Source organism: Suncus etruscus, chromosome 8, assembly GCF_024139225.1.
Source record: "Suncus etruscus isolate mSunEtr1 chromosome 8, mSunEtr1.pri.cur, whole genome shotgun sequence".
Taxonomy (NCBI): Eukaryota; Metazoa; Chordata; class Mammalia; order Eulipotyphla; family Soricidae; genus Suncus; species Suncus etruscus.
In genome coordinates this window covers 53,449,460-53,469,104 of record NC_064855.1, presented here as the reverse complement: position 1 = coordinate 53,469,104, position 19,645 = coordinate 53,449,460, and the positions used below count along the sequence as shown (strand labels likewise).

The following is a 19,645-nucleotide window of genomic DNA, read 5'->3' as shown; positions in this document are numbered from 1 at the left end:
CAGGAGTAACCCTTGAGCACCACCGGGTGTGGCCCAAAAACCAAACAAAAAACCAAAAAATTTAAAAAATAAATAATAAATAAAAACATATCCACACTCTTTTATAATGTATAGTGACTCTTCTAACTGATACATTTAAAAACTAGTCTGATTTTAGTTTCTATCATCTGGGTATGGTTAAGTTCTATATTTTGAGTTTTATTTTATTTTTTCTTAGCTTCATACCTCTTAGAAAAACATATCACACAAGACATTCAAGTCTTCATTCTGTTGTTTGTCATTAATCTAAAACAAGTAATTTGAGGGAAAATAAACTAAGAAATAAGTCTATACAAGTTGTGTGTGTCTGTATGTGTGAGAGAGAGAGACAGACAGACAGACAGACTTAGGAGACCATATGTAGTGCTGTAAATCAAGCATCCTGACCACTGTACTATTGCTCTACCCCTGGGGAGACTGATTTTGATGCATGTTTCTTAGCCAATTCCAAGAAAATACCGTACCTCTGTACTATCTCTACAATCCCAATTTTAATCCTTTTTTTGGAGTGGGTTTGGGGTCATACCCGGCAGTGCTCAGGAGTTACTCCTGGCTGTATGCTCAGAAATCACCCCTGGCAGGCTCAGGGTACCATGTGGGATGCCGGGATTTGACCACTGTCCTTCTTGTCTAAGGCAAATGACCTACCGCTATGCTATCTCTTCAGCACCCTCAACTTTAATCATTTTTACACTTAAAATTAAGTTCTTTAGTATGTCAGACACAATTCATTATAATCTTGATGGTGCATCTTGTAGAGTGGTCAGGTATATCAGTGTCCTTTCGATGCAAGGTTAAAAATATCTGTGGAAAGGGCCAGAGAGATAGCACAGTGGTAGGGCATTTGCCTTGCACACGACCCAATCCAGAACAGACCCCAGTTCGAATCCTGCCATCCCATATGGTTCCCCCAAGCCTGCTGGGATGATTTTTAAGTGCAGAGCCAGGAGTATGTAGTGCTGAAGAAAAAACTCAGGCCTCCCACCTGCAAAACATGCAGTCAGTCCATTGAGCTAACTCTCTGGCCTTTTACTTTCTAAGAAATAAATTATTCCATACCCAAATGATAACACAGGAGGTAAGGCATCCTTGTACCAAGCAATTACTGGTACTGCTGAGAATAAGTCTGGAGCACTGGAGATGTCATCCCTGGCTTCTCCCCCAAAACATAACTCATTCTTTGTGGGTACAAGAAAGATAATACAGAGGCCAGAGAGAAAGCATAGCAATAGGGCATTTGCCTTGGACTCAGCTGATCTAGGATGGATGGTGGTTCAAATCCTGGCATCTCATATGGTCTCCTGAGCCTGCCAGGAGCAGTTTCTGAGCGCAGATTCAGGAGTAACCCCTAAGCACCACCAGTGTGACCCAAAAACAAAACAAAACAAAACAAAAAAAGATAATACAAGGGGAAGACACTTTTTATTCATGTTTCTGACCCCCATTTCAATCCTAACACTGCATGGTACTCTTAGTATACTGCTGGGAGTGATTTCCTAAGTACCACCAGGTACAACCAAAAGCACCCCCAGAATAAAGAACATAGGATTGGGAACGCACCTCAAAATGGTAGACCAAATACTGAGGAGAACAAGTTTTTATTTATTTCATTAATTGGTAACTTTATCATTAACTGTTTTATTTCATTTAAATAATAACACTTTGTATGTGGGAAGCCCAGGTTTGATCCTGACATCACATGTTCCCCTAAGTACCTCCAGGAGTAGCCCTTGAACACTGGGCCAGGAGTAGTGCCTGAGCATTACTGGATTTAGCCCCAAAAATATACTTAATGAAACTGAAATATGAATGGTTTTGAGACTTAACATTTTTTATTTTAAAAATATTCAATAAACAGGCCAGAAAGATAGTTCAGTAGGTAGAGTGCTTGTCGTGCATGCAGTCAATCTGGCTTTGATCCTCAGTTTCCCATATATTTCCCAGAGCCCACCAGGACTGATTCCTGAGTAAAGAATCAAGAATAACCCCTGAACATTGCCAGGTGTTGGCCAGAAACCAAAAGCAATTTAAACTTTTAAATAATATATTAATAGAAAAAAAGATAATGATAGAGAAAAGATTTTAGAGAAATAGGAAGCAAGAGACAAATTAGAAAGGTTTTGGAACAATCTAGACCAGGGGTCTCAAACTCGCGGTGCCCTCCGCATTTTGTGGCCCTGCCCTAGAGGAATCTTTTTTTGTTTTGTTTTAGTTGTTTGGGTCACACTCCTCAATGTTCAAGGCTTACTACTGACTTTGCACTCAAGGATCACCCCGATTTTGCCTCCTGCGGCCCCCAGGTAGACAAAAGATCATTGGAAATTGTGTTCGGTTTTGGTAGCAATAGCAAAGAACTGTTTGGGTTTACTTTTAATGGTGTAAGTTCTTTTTACTTAGACATTTGTTTAGGGGCCACACCATTAATTCAAAATTTTGTAACTTTTCTAAAGAATACCATTAAGAAAGACTGTGCTTTGGTCTAAATCTGTATTTACCTAGTATTGTTACTCTCCAAACAATCAAGGGTTTAAAAAAACCTTGATTTTAAAAAAAATTAGGAAAAACTTAGTCTTCTATTTATATCCATGCAAGAAATGTCTTAAAATTTTTTCAATTTGGCAACAAATTAGCTCATCTAAGAAGCATCAAAGGCCATTCCTGTTTTCATCTCTGACACCTCGTATATTGGGTCCCCTGAGCACTGTCCCCTGTGTACTACCAGGACTGAACCCTGAGCCAGGTGTAAGCCCTGAGCACTGTCAGGTGTGGCCCAAAAGTAAAAACAAAAATGAAAAGAATTAAGATAAAATAAAAGTCAAGAAGAACAGTTGCTAGGTTTTTTTTCCATCTTTTAATTTTTATTTTTCTACCTTTTATTTTCTCTTTATTCTTTTCCTAAGCATGAATTCTTTTGGAGGTTTGACCAGTCAACCAGTATTGTGTTTTATATGGAAGGCCCTGGGCAAACTATTGTGAAATACCCCTAAATATTTAAGATGAGGTTTTTTTTCTGCCTTCTCCTCTCTGCTTAGAGATGTAAAAACATTTGTTTCAAGATCAGAATCAATGATTGTAGGTGATAAATAAGAAGTGCTAGGTTCTTTTGAAAACCGTGTAGTTTTCACATGCTCATGATTATTTTATTCTTCCATTCCTTTCTGTGCTGCTATATATACAAGTGAAATTGTGGTCAGAAAGTTAGTGCAAATTTCCAAGAATTTCTTTATTGAAATTATTTATTGAGTTCCTGTTACTTCCAGTAGTCAAAGAGTTGGCTGAAGACTTTAATGTTTTCTCATTTAATGCCTCTCATTTGTGAAGCATTTTTATTCCATTTTATAGATAAAATTTGGAGTAACTTGCCAGAGTCATGCATGTTATTGATTGAACCAATATTCAAATATAGGTCTCAACTTAGTGACTTCTAATAAGCCATCTTGCCACTATTCAGTCATAGTTTGACTGATGATGATTGAGAAAGCCATGTAGGACTGGCTTTAGCTCAGCGGTTGCTTCGCAGTCTGTTGCTTTGAATCCAATCACCTCTGATGGTTCCAGTCCCGCGGGTGCCTTCCAGTCTTTAAAAAAAAGAGGGCCAGGGGAGGTGGCTCTAGAGGTAAGGTGTTTGCCTTGCAAGCACTAGCGTAGGACAGACAGCGGTTCGATCACCCGGTGTCCCATATGGTCCCCCCAAGCCAGGGGCAATTTCTGAGCACATAGCCCCTGAGTGTCAAACGGGTGTGGCCCAAAAACCAAAAAAAAAAAAAAAAAAAGAAGAAGAAAAAAGAGAAAGCCATGTGAATGAAGAATACTATAGATTACAATTGAGAGAAGTCAAAGTCTAAAAAAGGAGCCTTTTTCTTGTAGCCTTTATTTTATAGTAGAAGGTAGTAAATGTCCTGTAGACTCTTTTTTTTTTTTTTTTTTTGGGCCACAACGGTGACACTCAGGGGCTACTCCTGACTATGCACTCAGAAACTGCCTCTGGCTTGGGGGAACATATGGGATACCAGGGAATCGAACTGCAGTCGGTTCATCCTAGGTTAGTTCGTGCAAGGCAAATGCCCTATGACTTGCGCCATCGCTCTGGCCTCTTGTAGACTCTCAATAGATTTCTTATGTGCCTGCACCTGTAATTTTCATTTGTATAATCTATTAACTACAGAAGACTTTTAAGAGACTTGAGCTTTTCAAAAGCACTAAATATGAAAATCTTAAATACAGTTATAATTGAGGGTCTGTTTTGTTTTAAAGTTTGTAATGTTTTGTGAATGAGACATTATGTTCTTTACAATTTGATTAATTAATCAAATTAATCACGAAAGCTGGAGAAATAGTAACAGTGTTAACAAAGTTGCCTTCTATACAGCTGATCAATTCTTGGCAATTAATATGGAATATGGAGTGGCCTGAGTATAGAGCCCAAAATTGCCCCTGAGCACCACCAAAACCCCTTAGAAAATAATAAAAGTGATCAATAATTGTTTTTTTTTTCTTTCTTTTCTTTTTTTTTTTTTTTGTTTGTTTTTCGGGCCACACCCATTTGATGCTCAGGGGTTACTCCTGGCTAAGCACTCAGAAATTGACCCTAGCTTTATCGAACCTCGGTCCTTCCTTGGCTAGCACTTGCAAGGTAGAAACCTTACCTCTAGCGCCACCTTGCTGGCCCCTTAATAATTGTTTTTAAATGAATCTTCACATAGTATCAAAAACTATTTTATATCCAAATATCAACTCATTTTTTAAGATCTATTTCATCAGATAACTGTCAGATTAGAGATGGGTTTTTATTTCAGTCCTCTCCAAGAGTCTAACTTCTCTAGTTCTTTGCTATTCCTCTTTTTTCAATATTTTCATTAGCTATTCATTAGTCTTCAGAAATCTTTTTGCTTGTTTTTCCAAGATATTTTGGTTCTGTTGCTTTTTTTTATTTTTATTTTTTAAATGGAACTGTGTTTGAAGCAAAGAGGCACTAAATTTAAAAGTAAGATACTCAAACTGCTGCTCCTGAAGATTAAAGCCTTCATCTCTCAGGCACCATCTGTGTAACTTGTCTGGCCCAAATCTCTGGGAAATGAGAAATTACTTTCTAGTTCCTCTGCCCTGCAAAAGACAGTATGCATCCTTGCAGTTTCTAGAATTTACTTTGCTAGAAGAGTTCATGGAACGTTGGTGTTTAGATATAAAATCTATCCAAATACAATTGTTTATACCAGGTGGTTTGAATATCTCTTTTATACGTAAATGGAAATGTCATTTATGTTTTGTCTTTGTTTCAGCGTTCTTACTTCCGTTCTCTTCTCATGTATGGTTTCCACTTTCTGGTGTGGTTCCTTTGTGTCCGAGGAATCAGAGACACACAGTGCGGGTTCAAATTATTGACCCGAGAAGCAGCTTCGCGGACATTTTCATCTCTACATATTGAACGGTGGTAGGTTCCAAACTGAACTATATCTAGTACATCTTATCAAATATCAGTTATTCTTTTTTTTTTGGGGGGGGGGTGCACTCCAGCATTCTCAGGGTTTGCTCCTATATTGATACTCCTATTTTTTTTCGGGCCACACCCGTTTGATGCTCAGGGATTACTCCTGACTAAGCGCTCAAGAATTGACCCTGGTTTGGGGGAACCATATGGGACGCTGGGGGATCGAACCGCGGTCCTTCCTTGGCTAGCGCTTGCAAGGCAGACACCTTACCTCTAGCGCCACCTCGCCGGCCCCAAATATCAGTTATTCTATATAATAAAAGCAGCCTTTACTCTTATAATGAGTATCTAGACTTAAATAAATTGACACTTGTGAATAAACTTAATCTGGACCTTTATATAGGATTTATGTGTTCATTTTAATTGTAGCTATTGAAAATGCCCCATTTCTTTGCCTTTTCTTTCTCTTCTTCCTTTTTTAGGAATAGTTCTTTCTCCTGCACCAAACTAACCATTCAGTCTCTACATCTGTTCCACCTTGAGCACCTAATCTTATGTCCTTCTTTCTCATATTCAGCCTTTTCCCATCAACTACATCTATGCCAGTAAGTTTTTTTTTTTGTTTTTTTTTTGTTTGTTTGTTTGTTTGGTCTTTGGGCCACACCCGGCATTGCTCAGGGGTTACTCCTGGCTGTCTGCTCAGATATAGCTCCTGGCAGGCACAGGGGACCATATGGGACACCGGGATTCGAACCAACCACCTTTGGTCCTGGATCGGCTGCTTGCAAGGCAAACGCCGCTATGCTATCTCTCTGGGCCCACCAGTAAGTTTTTTTAATGTCTTTAAATTTATCTGATCATTCCTGGAGACAAAGATGGTAGGTGCTTGTTTCACAAGTTGGTTTGATTCCCAACACCACATATGATCCCCTGAACCATACCAGGAATAAGCACTGAGCACAAAGACAGGAATAAGTCCTGAGTTCTGCTAAATGTAGCCCAAAACCCAGAAAAATAGATTTTTTTTATCATTTATTTATGTATCTCTCCATATATACCCTAATGACAGGCTTCCATTTCTAGACTTCTTTCCTTTTATAATCTGCCTGATCTTGAAAGAGTGATCTATATTCACTGTCGCTACTTTCTCACTTCCCACTCATTTCTCACCCTACCTTAACACGGATTTTATCCCATCCCTTCCATCCAAGCATCTAGTCTTTCTCAGGTCAATCAAACAAGTGGTCAGTTTTTAACATGCTCACTTACTATATTATAAAATCCATCGGCAGCTTTCTGTACTTCTGAGCACCCCTCTTAAATGCTGTTCTCTCATCATTTCTTTCTTCCAGACCTCATTGCAGCACCCTTTCTATCCAGTGAATAACACCATCCTGTGGAAGCTGGACATTTTGGAAAAAACCCTGATGGTCCCATTTATCTATTCTAGGACCAACACATTAGTCTTAGCTCTTTCTCCTTTTACTCATGTTCTGTCTTCACTGCCTCCATCCAGGACTTCATCATTGTTTATTCCCAATCAGAATCCTATTGCTGTAGCTAAGAGGTCTTTTCAGAAATTCAAAATGTTCAGTCAGATGCAGCTCTTTTGTTTCAAATCCTTCAGTGGCTTTCTTTGCCCTGTGACACTTTCCCAGGGCTTACGGAGATGCCATGGTCTATCTGGTCACAGTGTCCATATGTGAACTTTTGCATTCCCACCTCCTTCTCCCTGGGTCGGCTAAGTGCAAATGTATATGTAAAGTCTTACCAGCTGCACATATACATTTGGCCCTTAACCAGAGAATCTAATTTCAAAAGTTTAGAGGTAAATCCTTCCTCTGCATTTAATACATTTTAGTAAATTGGTAGGTCCAGAATTGGACCAAAGAACTAAGATTTTAAGTTTTTTTGTAAGCTTTGGGGGTCCCTCACCCAATACACAGGACTGATACAGAGAACTTACTCCTGACTCTTTGCTCAGGGATCATTCTTTTTTTGGGGGGGGCAAGGGGGTTGGGATTTTGGGTCACACCTAGCAGCACTCAGGGGTCACTCCTGGCTCTATGCTCAGAAATCGCTCCTGGCAGGCTCAGGTGACCATATGGGATACCAGTATTTAATCCACTGTCTTTCTGCATGCAAGGCAAATGCCCTACCTCCATGCTATCTCTCCAGTCCCAGGGATCATTCTTGACAGGTTTGGGACCATATGGTGTGCCACAGATTGAGGTGTTGGCCTCATTAAAGGCAAGCATCTGTTCTGCTGTATCTCTTCAGCCTCAAAACTAAATTTTCTGTAGCTTAAAAGGAATTATTTAGAAATGGATAACATCAGGGTAAAGAATGGTCAGAGCTAAAAAAAAAAAAAAAAAAAACTAGGGGTATGGTTAGTAATAAAAAAATCCTGATGTTGTGGGTAGAGAAATAGTACAACAGGTATATGCTTGCCTTGCATGAGCTCAACTTGGGTGTATTCCCTGGCATCCTACATAATCCCCTAAGGCTAACCAAGAGTACCTCTGAATATCATTGGGCATGCACCTATGTCAGGATTTTTATAAGGAGCATTGTTCAATACAAACATAATAAGATAGTAAGATATGGGACCGGAGAGGTGGCGCTAGAGGTAAGGTGTCTGCCTTGCAAGCGCTAGCCAAGGAAGGACCGCGATTCGATCCCCCGGCATCCCATATGGTCCCCCCCAGCCAGGGGCAATTTTTGAGCACTTTGCCAGGAGTAACCCCTGAGCATCAAACAGGTATGGCCCAAAAATACCAAAAAAAAAAAAAAAGATAGTAAGATATAATTGTAATCCACATGTGTAGGATTTGTTGTTTGGGTTTTTATTGTTGTTGTTTTTGTTTTGGGGCCACACTCGGCAGCTCTCAGGGGTTACTCCTGGCTATGCACTCAGAAATTGCTCCTGGCAGGCTGGGATGCTGGGAACTGAACCCCAGGTCTCTCCTATGTTGGTCGCTTGCAAGACAAACGCCTGCCACAGTGCTATCACTCTGGCCCCTCACACGTGTAGTTTTAATCTTTCTATATAGCACATTGAAAAAGTTATTTTTTTGTTTGTTTTTAGTTTTGTTTTTGGGCCACACTTGGTGACGCTCAGGGGTTATTCCTGGCTATGCGCTCAGAAATCGCTTCTGGCTTGGGAGACCATATAGCATGCCGGGGAATCGAACCAAGGTCCGTCCTAAATCAACTGCATGCAAGGCAAATGCCCTACCGCTCTGGCCCCTGCTGTCTGTTTTTGTTTGTTTTCATTTTTGGTTTCAGACATCGTAGGTTAGTGTTTTTATATTTTTTGATAAATACTTATAAATAGATTTGCTGGGTAATAGATTTTTTTTTTCTTTGTTTCTTTACCCCTTGCCCTTGCCCCTTCTGTTGTGATGGTTGAGGTCACTTGTATACTTGGTGTGATCCTTGGTGGGGGTTACACATGGGGTCTCTGTGCCCACAAACTTGGACAAGATGTCCCTTGCAGGTTGTGCTCTTATGCTTCAGTGCTCACACACCTGCTGGCATGAGAGCATGGGGTTCCTGTATTTCCCTGACTGTGCTGGAGATCAAATATGCTCTGCAGTGCTCAGGACGCCCAGAAGACAAAATCCTCTAGGAAGTTTCAGACCCATTGTCTCATGCTGGCAAGACAGACTTAGTACTGCCTTTTATTGTTTTGTTTTCCTGAAGATAAGAAATATTTGTTGGGGCTGGAGTGGTAGCACAGTGGTAGGGCATTTGCCTTGCACGTGGCTGACCAGGACAGATGCTGGTTTGACCCCTGGCATCTCATATGGACCCCCAAGCTAGGGGCGATTTCTGAGTGAAGAGCCAGGAGTAACCCTGGCGTGCTGCCAGGTGTGGCCCCAAAACAAAACAATTATTTTTAAAAAGAAAGATATATTTGCAGAATTTTGTGTGTATAACTTTACTATAGAGTTTTCATATATTTATGCTCAAACTTTGTTAGATAGAAGTTAATTTCTGCATATATTGTATTTTGCATGTTTTACTTTTAGGGGGGTCTTGGTTTTTGGTTTTTGGGTCACACCCAGCAGTGCTCAGGGGCTACTCCTGGTTCTATGCTCAGAAATCGCTCCTGGCAGGCTCAGGGGACCATATGGGATGCCAGGATTCCAACCACCGACCTTCTGCATGAAAGGCAAACACCTTTCCTCCATGCTATCTCTCCAGCCCCTTGCCTTTTTTTTTTAAAGAGGCATCTCATTGGCTCATGTCTTAGTTGTTCATGCTTGTATTCATATTTGTTTTCTGGGTTTGTGGAATCCCCAACAACCCCCCACCTCCTCTGTTTACACAGAGAAATCCTTGGATAACTTCCTAAAGTCAAAGAGAGTTGGAGAATGTATGTGTAACGTATCTTTGTTTTACTCTAACTTTTGCTTAATAGTTAACTAGAGAAGCAATTTTTATAAACTGGAAAACATTTCCCTTAGAATTTTGGAAGCACTGCTCTGTTGTGTTTGGCATTTATTGTGTCTGTGGAGAAGTTCAAATCTAACAATAATCAAAATCTTGATTCCGTTCAATGACTTGTGCTCACTCCAACCCCCCAAAGCTTTTTCCACACTGTTTAAAATATAGTTCTAGGACTTAATGTGGTTCTTTGTCATGTATTTTGTTAACTCTTAAGGACTCAATTTGGAAACATACATATCCTTACTTCTGGTAGAAGTCTTATCACTTCTTTAATAATCTCCATTGTATCTTCTCTCTTAGAAGCCTCCTTACTGATTCCAGAATTTTATCTTTTCATACTCTTACTTTTGGTTTTGGGCCATGTTTGCTAACTTCTGGCTCTGCACTCAGGAAACACTCCTTTGGGGCTCAGAGGACCATCTGGGGTCCCAGTGGTGAAATTAATGTCAGCTGCTTGAAATGCCAGTGCCTTGCCCTCATCACTATTGCTCTGACCCCCTTATCTTCTCTTTTATAGTTTTCTTTCTTTAAGGAAACTTTCTCAATTTTGTCACACAGTTCTCCTTTTGAATTTCATTTCTGCTGTCAAAATCATAACTGATTTCTAAAAATCATTTTTTAAAGGATAGATTTATGTCTACAAGATCTTTCACTCCCTCTCGATGTCTCATATTAAAGGTTGAAGTCTTTCTTTATTTCCCTTCTTTATTTCTGATACTCTCTTTTTTTTTTTTTTTTTTTGGTTTTTGGGCCACACCCGGCATTGCTCAGGGGTTACTCCTGGCTGTCTGCTCAGAAATAGCTCCTGGCAGGCTCGGGGGACCATATGGGACACGAGGATTCGAACCAACCACCTTAGGTCCTGGATCAGCTGCTTGCAAGGCAAACGCCGCTGTGCTATCTCTCCGGGCCCATATTTCTGATACTCTCTTGTTGCTGTTATTGTTTTTGGTATCACGAGTGGTTTCCCCAGAGCCAGGGAGAAATATCTCAGAGACATATTGGAGGACTGGATAGAATGCCTTTAATGTGTGATGTCCCAACTTTGATCCCTGACACCACATGGCACACACCACTCCAGCCCTGTTGGGTGCAGCCTTTATTAACACCACCTGCCCACCAGAACAGCACTGAATTGGCAGGACCAGCCGAAGCACCCAACAGTCAAACCTGCACAGCCAAGCTAATTACCACCAGGAGTGACTACTGGTCCACGCACACTTTAAAACAAAGACCTGAATTGAGTATATTCCCTGTAATTGAAAAAGTGGGGGCTGGAGAGATAACACAGAGATAGGGTGTTTGCCTTGCATGCTGCCGACCCAGGATGGATGGTGTTTTGAATACCGGCATTCCATATGGTCCCCTGTACCTGCCAGGAGTAACACCTGAGTGTAGACGGGTGTGACCCAAAAATCAAACAAAAAAAAAAGTGGGAGTTAAGTACCCCCTGTACAGCAGGTCAGGCATTTGCCTTACATGAAGCTGACCCACTTTTGATCCCAAGGGTCCCATATGGCTCCCTAAGCACTGTCAGGAGTAATTCCAAAGTATAGAGTCAAGAGTAACCCCAGAGAACTTCTGGATGTGCCCCACCCAGAAAAAGAAAGGTATAGGAATGATGAACTGACATTTAAGACTTTGAGAACATTTTAATAGTGTGTATGCTGAGACAAAACAACACATCTAATTCCTGTGATTATATTTAGTTCTTCCCAAAGAAAAACTTCAGACTAGTTAACGCTAATGTTTCACTGCCAATACTAACTTGCCAAGCATAGCATTGGGAAGAGAAAACTCCCGAGTAGTGCTGGGTTGTTTTTGTTTGTTTGTTTTGTTTTATTTTTTAAACTGAATTATTTGGTGATAAGAGAATGCAATTAAGCAGCACTACGAAGTTCCAGAATATTCTCTCCTTGGAGTACTGTTTACCAGCTTTCTGAATCAGTTGAAAATATCATTTTTATGACTTGCACAGAATTAAGTCTGAGTTTGAAAACGGTCAAACCTTGAAAATTTCTAGGATTAAAATTTCATTATGGTTATTGTTACCTATGGGAGTTTCTGAGCTGTGACAACACTAAATCATTTTCTTTCCTTTGAATGTTCAGAACTACTTACCTTTTATTTGACCTTATATAAGTCTGATCTTCAGTTTCATAATATAAATTACTACTGGCCGGCCCAGAGAGATAGCACAGCGTTGTTAGCCTTGCAAGCAGCCGATCCAGGACCTAAGGTGGTTGGTTCGAATCCCGGTGTCCCATATGGTCCCCCGTGCCTGCCAGGAGCAATTTCTGAGCAGACAGTCAGGAGTAACCCCTGAGCACCGCCAGGCATGGCCCAAAAACCAAAAAAAAAAAAAAAAAAAAAATACTACTGGCATGCCAACTTCTGTAAAATTTGTAAAGACAGAAATTTAATTGTACTTTTTAAAAAATAAATATCAATATATGTTCTATTTCAGGGCATTTGATGTAGAACTGCTTTATATAGCACAGTTCTTTCAAATTCCAATAGCAGAAATTGCTGTCAACTGGTCTGAAATTGAAGGTGAGTCACTTACTGACGTTTTAGCTGTTAGTGAGGGGTGAGGGGAGACACAGAGGCAGTTGCCCAGTAAGTTGCATCAGCATGTCTCCAGTTTCTTTTTTCCCATCAGGGCCCACTTAGCTGTCCTGACTCAGAGCAGGAGTTCCACAGAGAGATTTATCTCCTCTTCTCCACCCTCCAGCTCACCCACTCGCTCTCTTTTCTACTGTCTTTTTGGGATCTTCAGCAGCTCTCCTACCCTCCCTGCCCAAGAAATTAAAAACGTGCTACAGTCAGCATGAACATGGGGATCTGAGGTTAGAAGTATTGATCTACACCCAGCTTAGTCTGAGATGAATCTGATAGTTTGCATTACCAATTTTCTAAAAATTAAACTGCTTTGAGAAGGGTCCACTATGACAATGATATTTGAAACTTATCACTCTGGCCAAGAACTGGGTGCTGAAAAGGGATAAAGTGATATGTATGGTACCCCTTTACTAACATTAGTGCAAACTACAATGTCAAAAAGCAAAAATGTCTGTCCCAGAAAGAGGTGAGGGTGGTTGGGAGGGAGGGAAACTGGGGACATTGATGGCAGGAAAAATACACTGGTGAAGGATGGTTTACATTCTATGAGTGAAATTCGGTTATGGACAATTTTATAACCAAGTGTTTAAATAAGGTACTTATTAAAACATTAATTTTTAATTGTTTGAATTAATATTTTTATTATTAAAATATTATACTGCATTATTCAGTAGACTATTGGGAATCTAAAAACCACTGTACAGAACTAAAGTAGAAGTTGAGCTGTTCTGCTCCAAATGTTTGCAGTCTCCAAATATCAAAGCCAGTTTTTTGTTTGTTTGTTTATTTTGTTTGGTCTTGGGCCCACACCTGGAGGGGTTTGGGCCTTACTCCTGGCTCTGCACTCAGGGAATACATGTTGTGCAGGGGATTAAAGGAGCTGGCTATGTATTGGGGCAATCAACCCAGCCACCGTATCTTCACAACCAATATGTAAATTTTTGGGGGGGTTTGAGGTCACACCTGGTGATGCTTACTCTTGTCTCTGTGCTCAGGGAACTCCGCCCCTGGCACACTTGGGCAACCATCTGGGATGCTGGGGATTGAACCCAGTTTCATCATGTGCAAGGCACTATACTATCCTACCTACTCTGGCCTCTGCTATCTGTTCTTATATTTAAAAATGTCTAGAGGCTGAAGTGATACCTCAAAGGACTGGAGAACATGCTTGGTATGTACAAGTCTCCAAGTTTGTTTCCTGGCACCACTGGTAGTGATATCCAGCATTGGCACACTTGAACACCATAACCACAAGGCCTACTTGTGATCACACGAGTGACTCTTGAACTCTGATCATTTAGGGAAGGCCACTAAGTGGCAAAAAAAATTTACATTCTATAATAATTGGTATCTATCATTAAGTCTTAATTTTTTCTTTACATTCTATAATAATTGGTATCTATCATTAAGTCTTAATTTTTTCTTAGGAAAATATAGATAGTATTGGCTGTGTGGGTTGTAAGAGTATTTTTCTCCTTTATTTAAAGTAAAGTCAGCATACGAATACTTCACCTATCAATAAGACTTTTGAGGTGGCAGAGCTCAAAGATTATAGGTTACTTCTGGCTCTGCACTTCAGAGGTTGTCATTCCTGGCAGTACTTGAGATGCTGAGGATCAAACTCAAGTCAGCTGCATGCAAGGCAAAATGCCCTGCCAATGTGCTATCACTCTGGCCCACAACAAGAGACATTTGTAGTGTCACTTCTCCCCCAGAGAGCAGGGCCCTACTTGCAGTATCATTGTTAAAACAAATAATTATTGCTTTGCAACTTCAGATATTTAGGACAGAGGGCTAAGAGCCATTCTGAAGTTTAAAAGAATGAAGTGTTGTGGAATGATGTTGAGCCTATAAGAAATTGACTTACTTTCACAATAGTGACCTACATCAAAGAGAATTGGGAAGCATGTAAAGGATTGCTCATAGCTGTAATAATCAGCTTCAGGGATAAATCTCATACCATCTCATACCACCAGAGCCATAGCTTAACAGTTGCCTTGCACGCAGCCAACCCACGTTCGATCCCTGGCATCTTATATGGTCCCTGAGCACCAGCAGGAGTAATTTCTGAGCGCAGAGCCAGGAGTAAACTTTGATTGCTTCTAAGTGCTTTGGTCATAATGTTTTCATAAGATAACTGCCATATAAATTCAGGACAGTAAAAGGTTTTTTTTGTTTTTTTTTTTGTTTTGTTTTGTTTTTTTTAGGATAAAGATACTGAGACAGTGATGAAATTTTATTAGTATTTTTATCGATCTTGACTATTTTTTATTTAAAAAATACCAAAAAAAAATATTTGTCATTCAGGCATCATGGTTACAGCAGTGCTGATATGATTTATGCTTTTAGTGTATGAAGAACCTGCCACCACTTAACAGTAATGAAACATTAAAAAATACTTGAGAAGGGGCTTCAGGGCATTTGGGCCACACTCAGCTGTGCTCAAGGGTTACTCCTGGCTCTGTGACCAGAGATCACTTGTGGTGGATTTAGGTGACCATCTGAGGTTCCAGGGATCAAACCAGGATCAGATTCATGCAAAGCAAACACTTTAATCCCTATACTCTCTGTGGCCTGGGAATGAAATTTTAAATCCTTCTGACTTAGGTTCCTGTATCAGTAAGTATGGGACAAATGATAGTTATAAGATTCTGCTCTAACATGTGGGTCAGACATTTTTTTTTTTTTTTTTTTTTATTTTTGGGCCACACCCTGTGACGCTCAGGGGTTACTCCTGGCTATGCGCTCAGAAGTCGCTCCTGGCTTCTTGGGGGACCATATGGGACGCCGGGGGATCGAACCGCGGTCCGTCCTAGGCTAGCGCAGGCAAGGCAGGCACCTTACCTCCAGCGCCACCGCCCGGCCCCTGGGTCAGACATTTAATTAGGCTGGTATTATCTTGGACAATGAGGTCTAGACAGAATTGTCAAGTAAGTTATTTGTGACCATTAGATTGGATTCCTATGAGAAGTAATCTCTTTTTATAGGAGGGATGGGGACATGTGATGGAAGGTTCCTAGGTACTGGGGTCTCTTGGTAATGCACCCAGAAATGTTTGGTGTATCGTGGTGCTGGGATCAAACGAGAATCGGCTCCATGCTACTTTAACCCCTCCCTGTCTTTCTGGTCCCTTAGGAGAAGCAATCTTCATCTCTTATGATGTGTAATATTTGGCTATATGTTGTGGGGTTTTTTGGAGGGAGGGGCACACCCGGTGGCACTCAGGGGTTACTCTTGGCTCTGCATTCAGAAATCGCTCCTGGCAAGGCTCGGGGGACCATATGGAGTGCTGGGAACTGAAACCGGGTCTGTCCAGTGTCAGATGTGTGCAAAACAAGCACCCTGCCACTGTGCTCTCACTCTAGCCCCTACTTGATTATATGTTATTATTGTTTTTTATTTGCAGCACTCAACACTTTGTTTCTTCTTAGAACCCTCAGCCATCTTCAGTTGTTCTCTCTAATTCATTGTTCTTGTTTGGGGCTATCTGGCAAGGCTCAGGTCTTATTCCTGGCTCAGAGATCACTCCTAGAAGGAACTGGGTGAGGGTTGGGGTCATAAGAAATGCCAGGGATCAAACCTGGATCAGCTGCGTGCAAAACAAGCAAGTACTCTCCCTGCTATACTGTCAGTCTATCCATTTCCCTACTTTAAGGGCTTTCTGAAGTGTTTACAATTTAATCTCTCAAATTTCATCTCAAGAAGGCTTTTATTATAATTATTTCTAGAAAAACCAATTGCTTTAAATTTGACTTCAACTTTTGCCCATATATATCAAACCATCAACTTTAGTCTGCCCATGTTTATCAAAACCACCACATTGTGCACTCCACATATATTTCCATTTAACTTGTTAATTATACCTCACTTCAGCCAGGTTGGGTATGTATAGGAAGAAACAGAGAAAAGTGCTAACTAAGCATTTGTACTTAATCTGAAAATTGTCAGTGATTAGTATTAAGATCTTAGCCATGTCGCTTTTCTACTCAACACTCCAATTACCTGACCTGAAAAATTGCAAGAAGTGGGGAAAGCTTCTGTTTATGGTTTTGTAAAGAATAATTCCATCAGTGTAAAAATCAAGAAGTAAAAGTTTTTTAACTATGCAAAAGAAGCCAATCTTTTTTGTTTTCTTATTTTTTTGTTTGGACTTGGGGCCACACCTGGTGATGTTAGGTGTTCCTCCTGGCTCTGTGCTCAAGAATCACTCCTGGAAGGCACAAGGGACCATATGTGGTGCTGGGGATAGAACCCGGATTGGCCATATGCAAAGCAATCTCCCTACCCACTATAGTATTGCTCAGGCCCCAAAGGAAACATGAACTTCACTGAATGTGATACTATTACTAAGATATACATATGGTATATTATAGCTGATAATAATTTATCTCAGATTATTCTCCTGTAAGTAGAAGGGTGAGTACCCAAGTTTCTAGAGCCAAAGCAATAAGCATAGCACTTGCTTTGCATGCGGCTTACCCAGGTTTGATCCCCAGCATCCCATATGGTCCCCAAGTACCACCAGGAGTAATTTCCTGAGTAGAGAGCAATGAGTTATACCTAAGCATCGCCAGGTATGGTACACACACACACACACACACACACACACACACACACACACACACACACACACACAAAGAAAAGGAGGAAGGGGGGATATCCAACTGTCTAGTTCAAAAGAAACTGAAAAATAACATGTAAAACATAATGAAAATATTTTTTTCTTCTGTGTGACCCAGAAACAAAAGAAATGTTTTTTAATTTAATTTTTTTTTATTGAGACCATTTTGAATTACAAGTCTTTCGCAGTTCTATTTCAGGCATTTAGTGACAGTGAATTAGTGCCATTCCCACCACGAATGTTGACCTTCCTCCACCAAAGTTCCCTGCATGCATCCCATACCTTCACCCCTAGTCCCCAAGACTACCAGTGTAACAGGTCCATTTTGTTTTCTTGTTTTGGGGCTACACCCATTGATGATCGGGGGTTACTCCTGGCTATGTGCTCAGAAATTGCTCCTGGCTTGGGGGACCATATGGGACCCCAGGGGAATCAAACCGTAATCTGTACTACGCTAGCGCTTGCAAGGCAGACACGCCTTACCTCTAGTGCCACTGCTCCGGTTCCAGCAGGTCCATTTTATATATAGCTTGTTATAATTTGGGTCTCTTAATTCTATTGTCATTGATTTTGGCTTGGGTATTTAGAGCTGACCTTTATTATTTTCCACTCAATGTAGAACATTGAATATAGAAAATTTTATCCCTCCTTAGTTCATCTCTTCTTACTGTTTTTTCCATTCATATAGATCATATTGCTTATTTATTTACTTTTCTTTGGGGGCCACATTTAGAGGCCCTCAAAGTTTACTCCTAATTCTATGCTTAGAAATCTCAAAAACCTGGGGCCAGAGAGGTAGCATGGAGGTAAAAGCATTTCCCTTGCATGCAGAAGGTCAGTGGTTCGAATCCCGGCATCCCATATGGTCCCCTGAGCCTGCCGGGAGTGATTTCTGAGCATGGAGCCAGGAGTAACCCGAGTGCTCCCAGGTGTGACCAAAAACAAAACAAAGAAATCTCAAAAACCTCAGGAATGATCTAATGGCAAATATAAGGTAAAGAGAGACAGGGCAGAGATGTTCAACTTCCACTGAGAAGGAATGGGGCTGTGCAACCAGTCTGACAGCACAGATGGAAGATGAGGCTCAGAATCTCAGGATCTGTCCTAAAATTCCACAGACAGGGAACTAGATAGAGTTAAATCAAAACAGCAAAAACTCCAGATAATTCTGGGAGTCAGCATAAAGGGCAGGGATGGGAGTACTAGAGACCCCACAAACCTGTTCTGTTGCAAGTCAGCCCTTGATGGGACTGACTGATGGAGGGATGGAAGATGAGGGTCTTTGTCCTCCAGCTCCAAGCATGCGACTGTCACCCCGTTCAGCCAGCAGTTCTGAGATGAATGTGGCGGGTATAAAGCTAACAGGCAGTCAGGCTTCAAAAGATAGTCAGCTTTATTCCGTGGACATGGCTGAAGCCCAAAGCCCCAGAATCAACCCTCGAAAAAAAAAACCCAAAAATAATTTTTAAATATGCATATAAAATTGAATGTGTCAGGCCAGAGGTATAATTCAATGTGTAGAGTGCTAGCCTTATGCACAGCTGGCTCAGTTTTGATCCCTAGGATCCCACATGATTCCCCATTAGCATTCCATTGATCCCATATAATCATCCACCAGGAGTGATCCTTTAGTAAAGAGCCAGGATTAAGGTCCTGAGCACTACCAGGTGTGACCAAAAACCACACACAAACAAACAAAAATAAAACCAAAAACAACCCACACCCAAACATAAATTTAAAAGATTTTAATTTGGGGTGCAAGAGGTAGGATGTTTGCCTTGCACATGCTAGCCTAGGACGAACTGTGGTTACATCCCCCAGTGTCCCATATGGTCTCCAAACAAGGAGCAATTTCTGAACACATAACCAGGAATTAACCCCTGAGCATCACCGGGTGTGGCCCAAAAACTGGGAGGAAAAAGGAGGGGTTTGATTTAACTGGATGTTTTACTTACATGCACACATACAACTATACTGTAGTTTAAGTAAAAATATAAAGCATACTGATTTTTTAATATAATTTTGCACCTAAATACTTTGTCCTGAATTGATTTAGGATAACTATTTAATTTGTTTTTAAATTACAGGTTCTAAATTAGTTCCATTTTGGAGCTGGCTCCAAATGGGCAAGGATCTACTTTTTATACGACTTCGGTATTTGACTGGTGCCTGGAGACTTGAACAAAACAGGAAAATCAATTAGGGTATTTGCCATCTTTGATTGTATTATTGTCTATCAGTGTCACATTTCATTTTAAATAAAGTTGAAATATATCTATACCTTTGTCTGTCTTTTGATAATTTTATAAATTAAGTGCTATAAGTAAGAAATTTGATCTCTTTTGGATCAGAAAAGCATTGTTTTAAAGTGTAACAAAAGTCAGGTTTTTATTTTGATTCAGTAGTTTTATTTATTCTTGAACATCATGATTCTGGGCAATGTAATTTTTAATCAGAAGCAATTACTTTAAATTCTTACA

The 19,645-nt window shown here is 40.5% G+C and overlaps 1 protein-coding gene across 2 annotated transcripts in view; it reads left to right on the top strand.

Moving 5' to 3' along the window:
* The window catches only part of ALG5 (ALG5 dolichyl-phosphate beta-glucosyltransferase), a 55,969-nt gene extending 36,526 nt beyond the window's left edge, over positions 1–19,443 (top strand). For both annotated transcript variants that reach the window (XM_049778824.1, XM_049778823.1), the window contains exons 8-10: positions 5,319–5,470; positions 12,390–12,475; positions 19,253–19,443. In XM_049778824.1, the coding sequence (XP_049634781.1) occupies positions 5,319–5,470; positions 12,390–12,475; positions 19,253–19,368 (354 nt within the window). In that variant the 3' untranslated portion in view covers positions 19,369–19,443. The remainder of the gene's footprint in view (positions 1–5,318; positions 5,471–12,389; positions 12,476–19,252) is intronic.
* Positions 19,444–19,645: the final 202 nt, after the last annotated feature.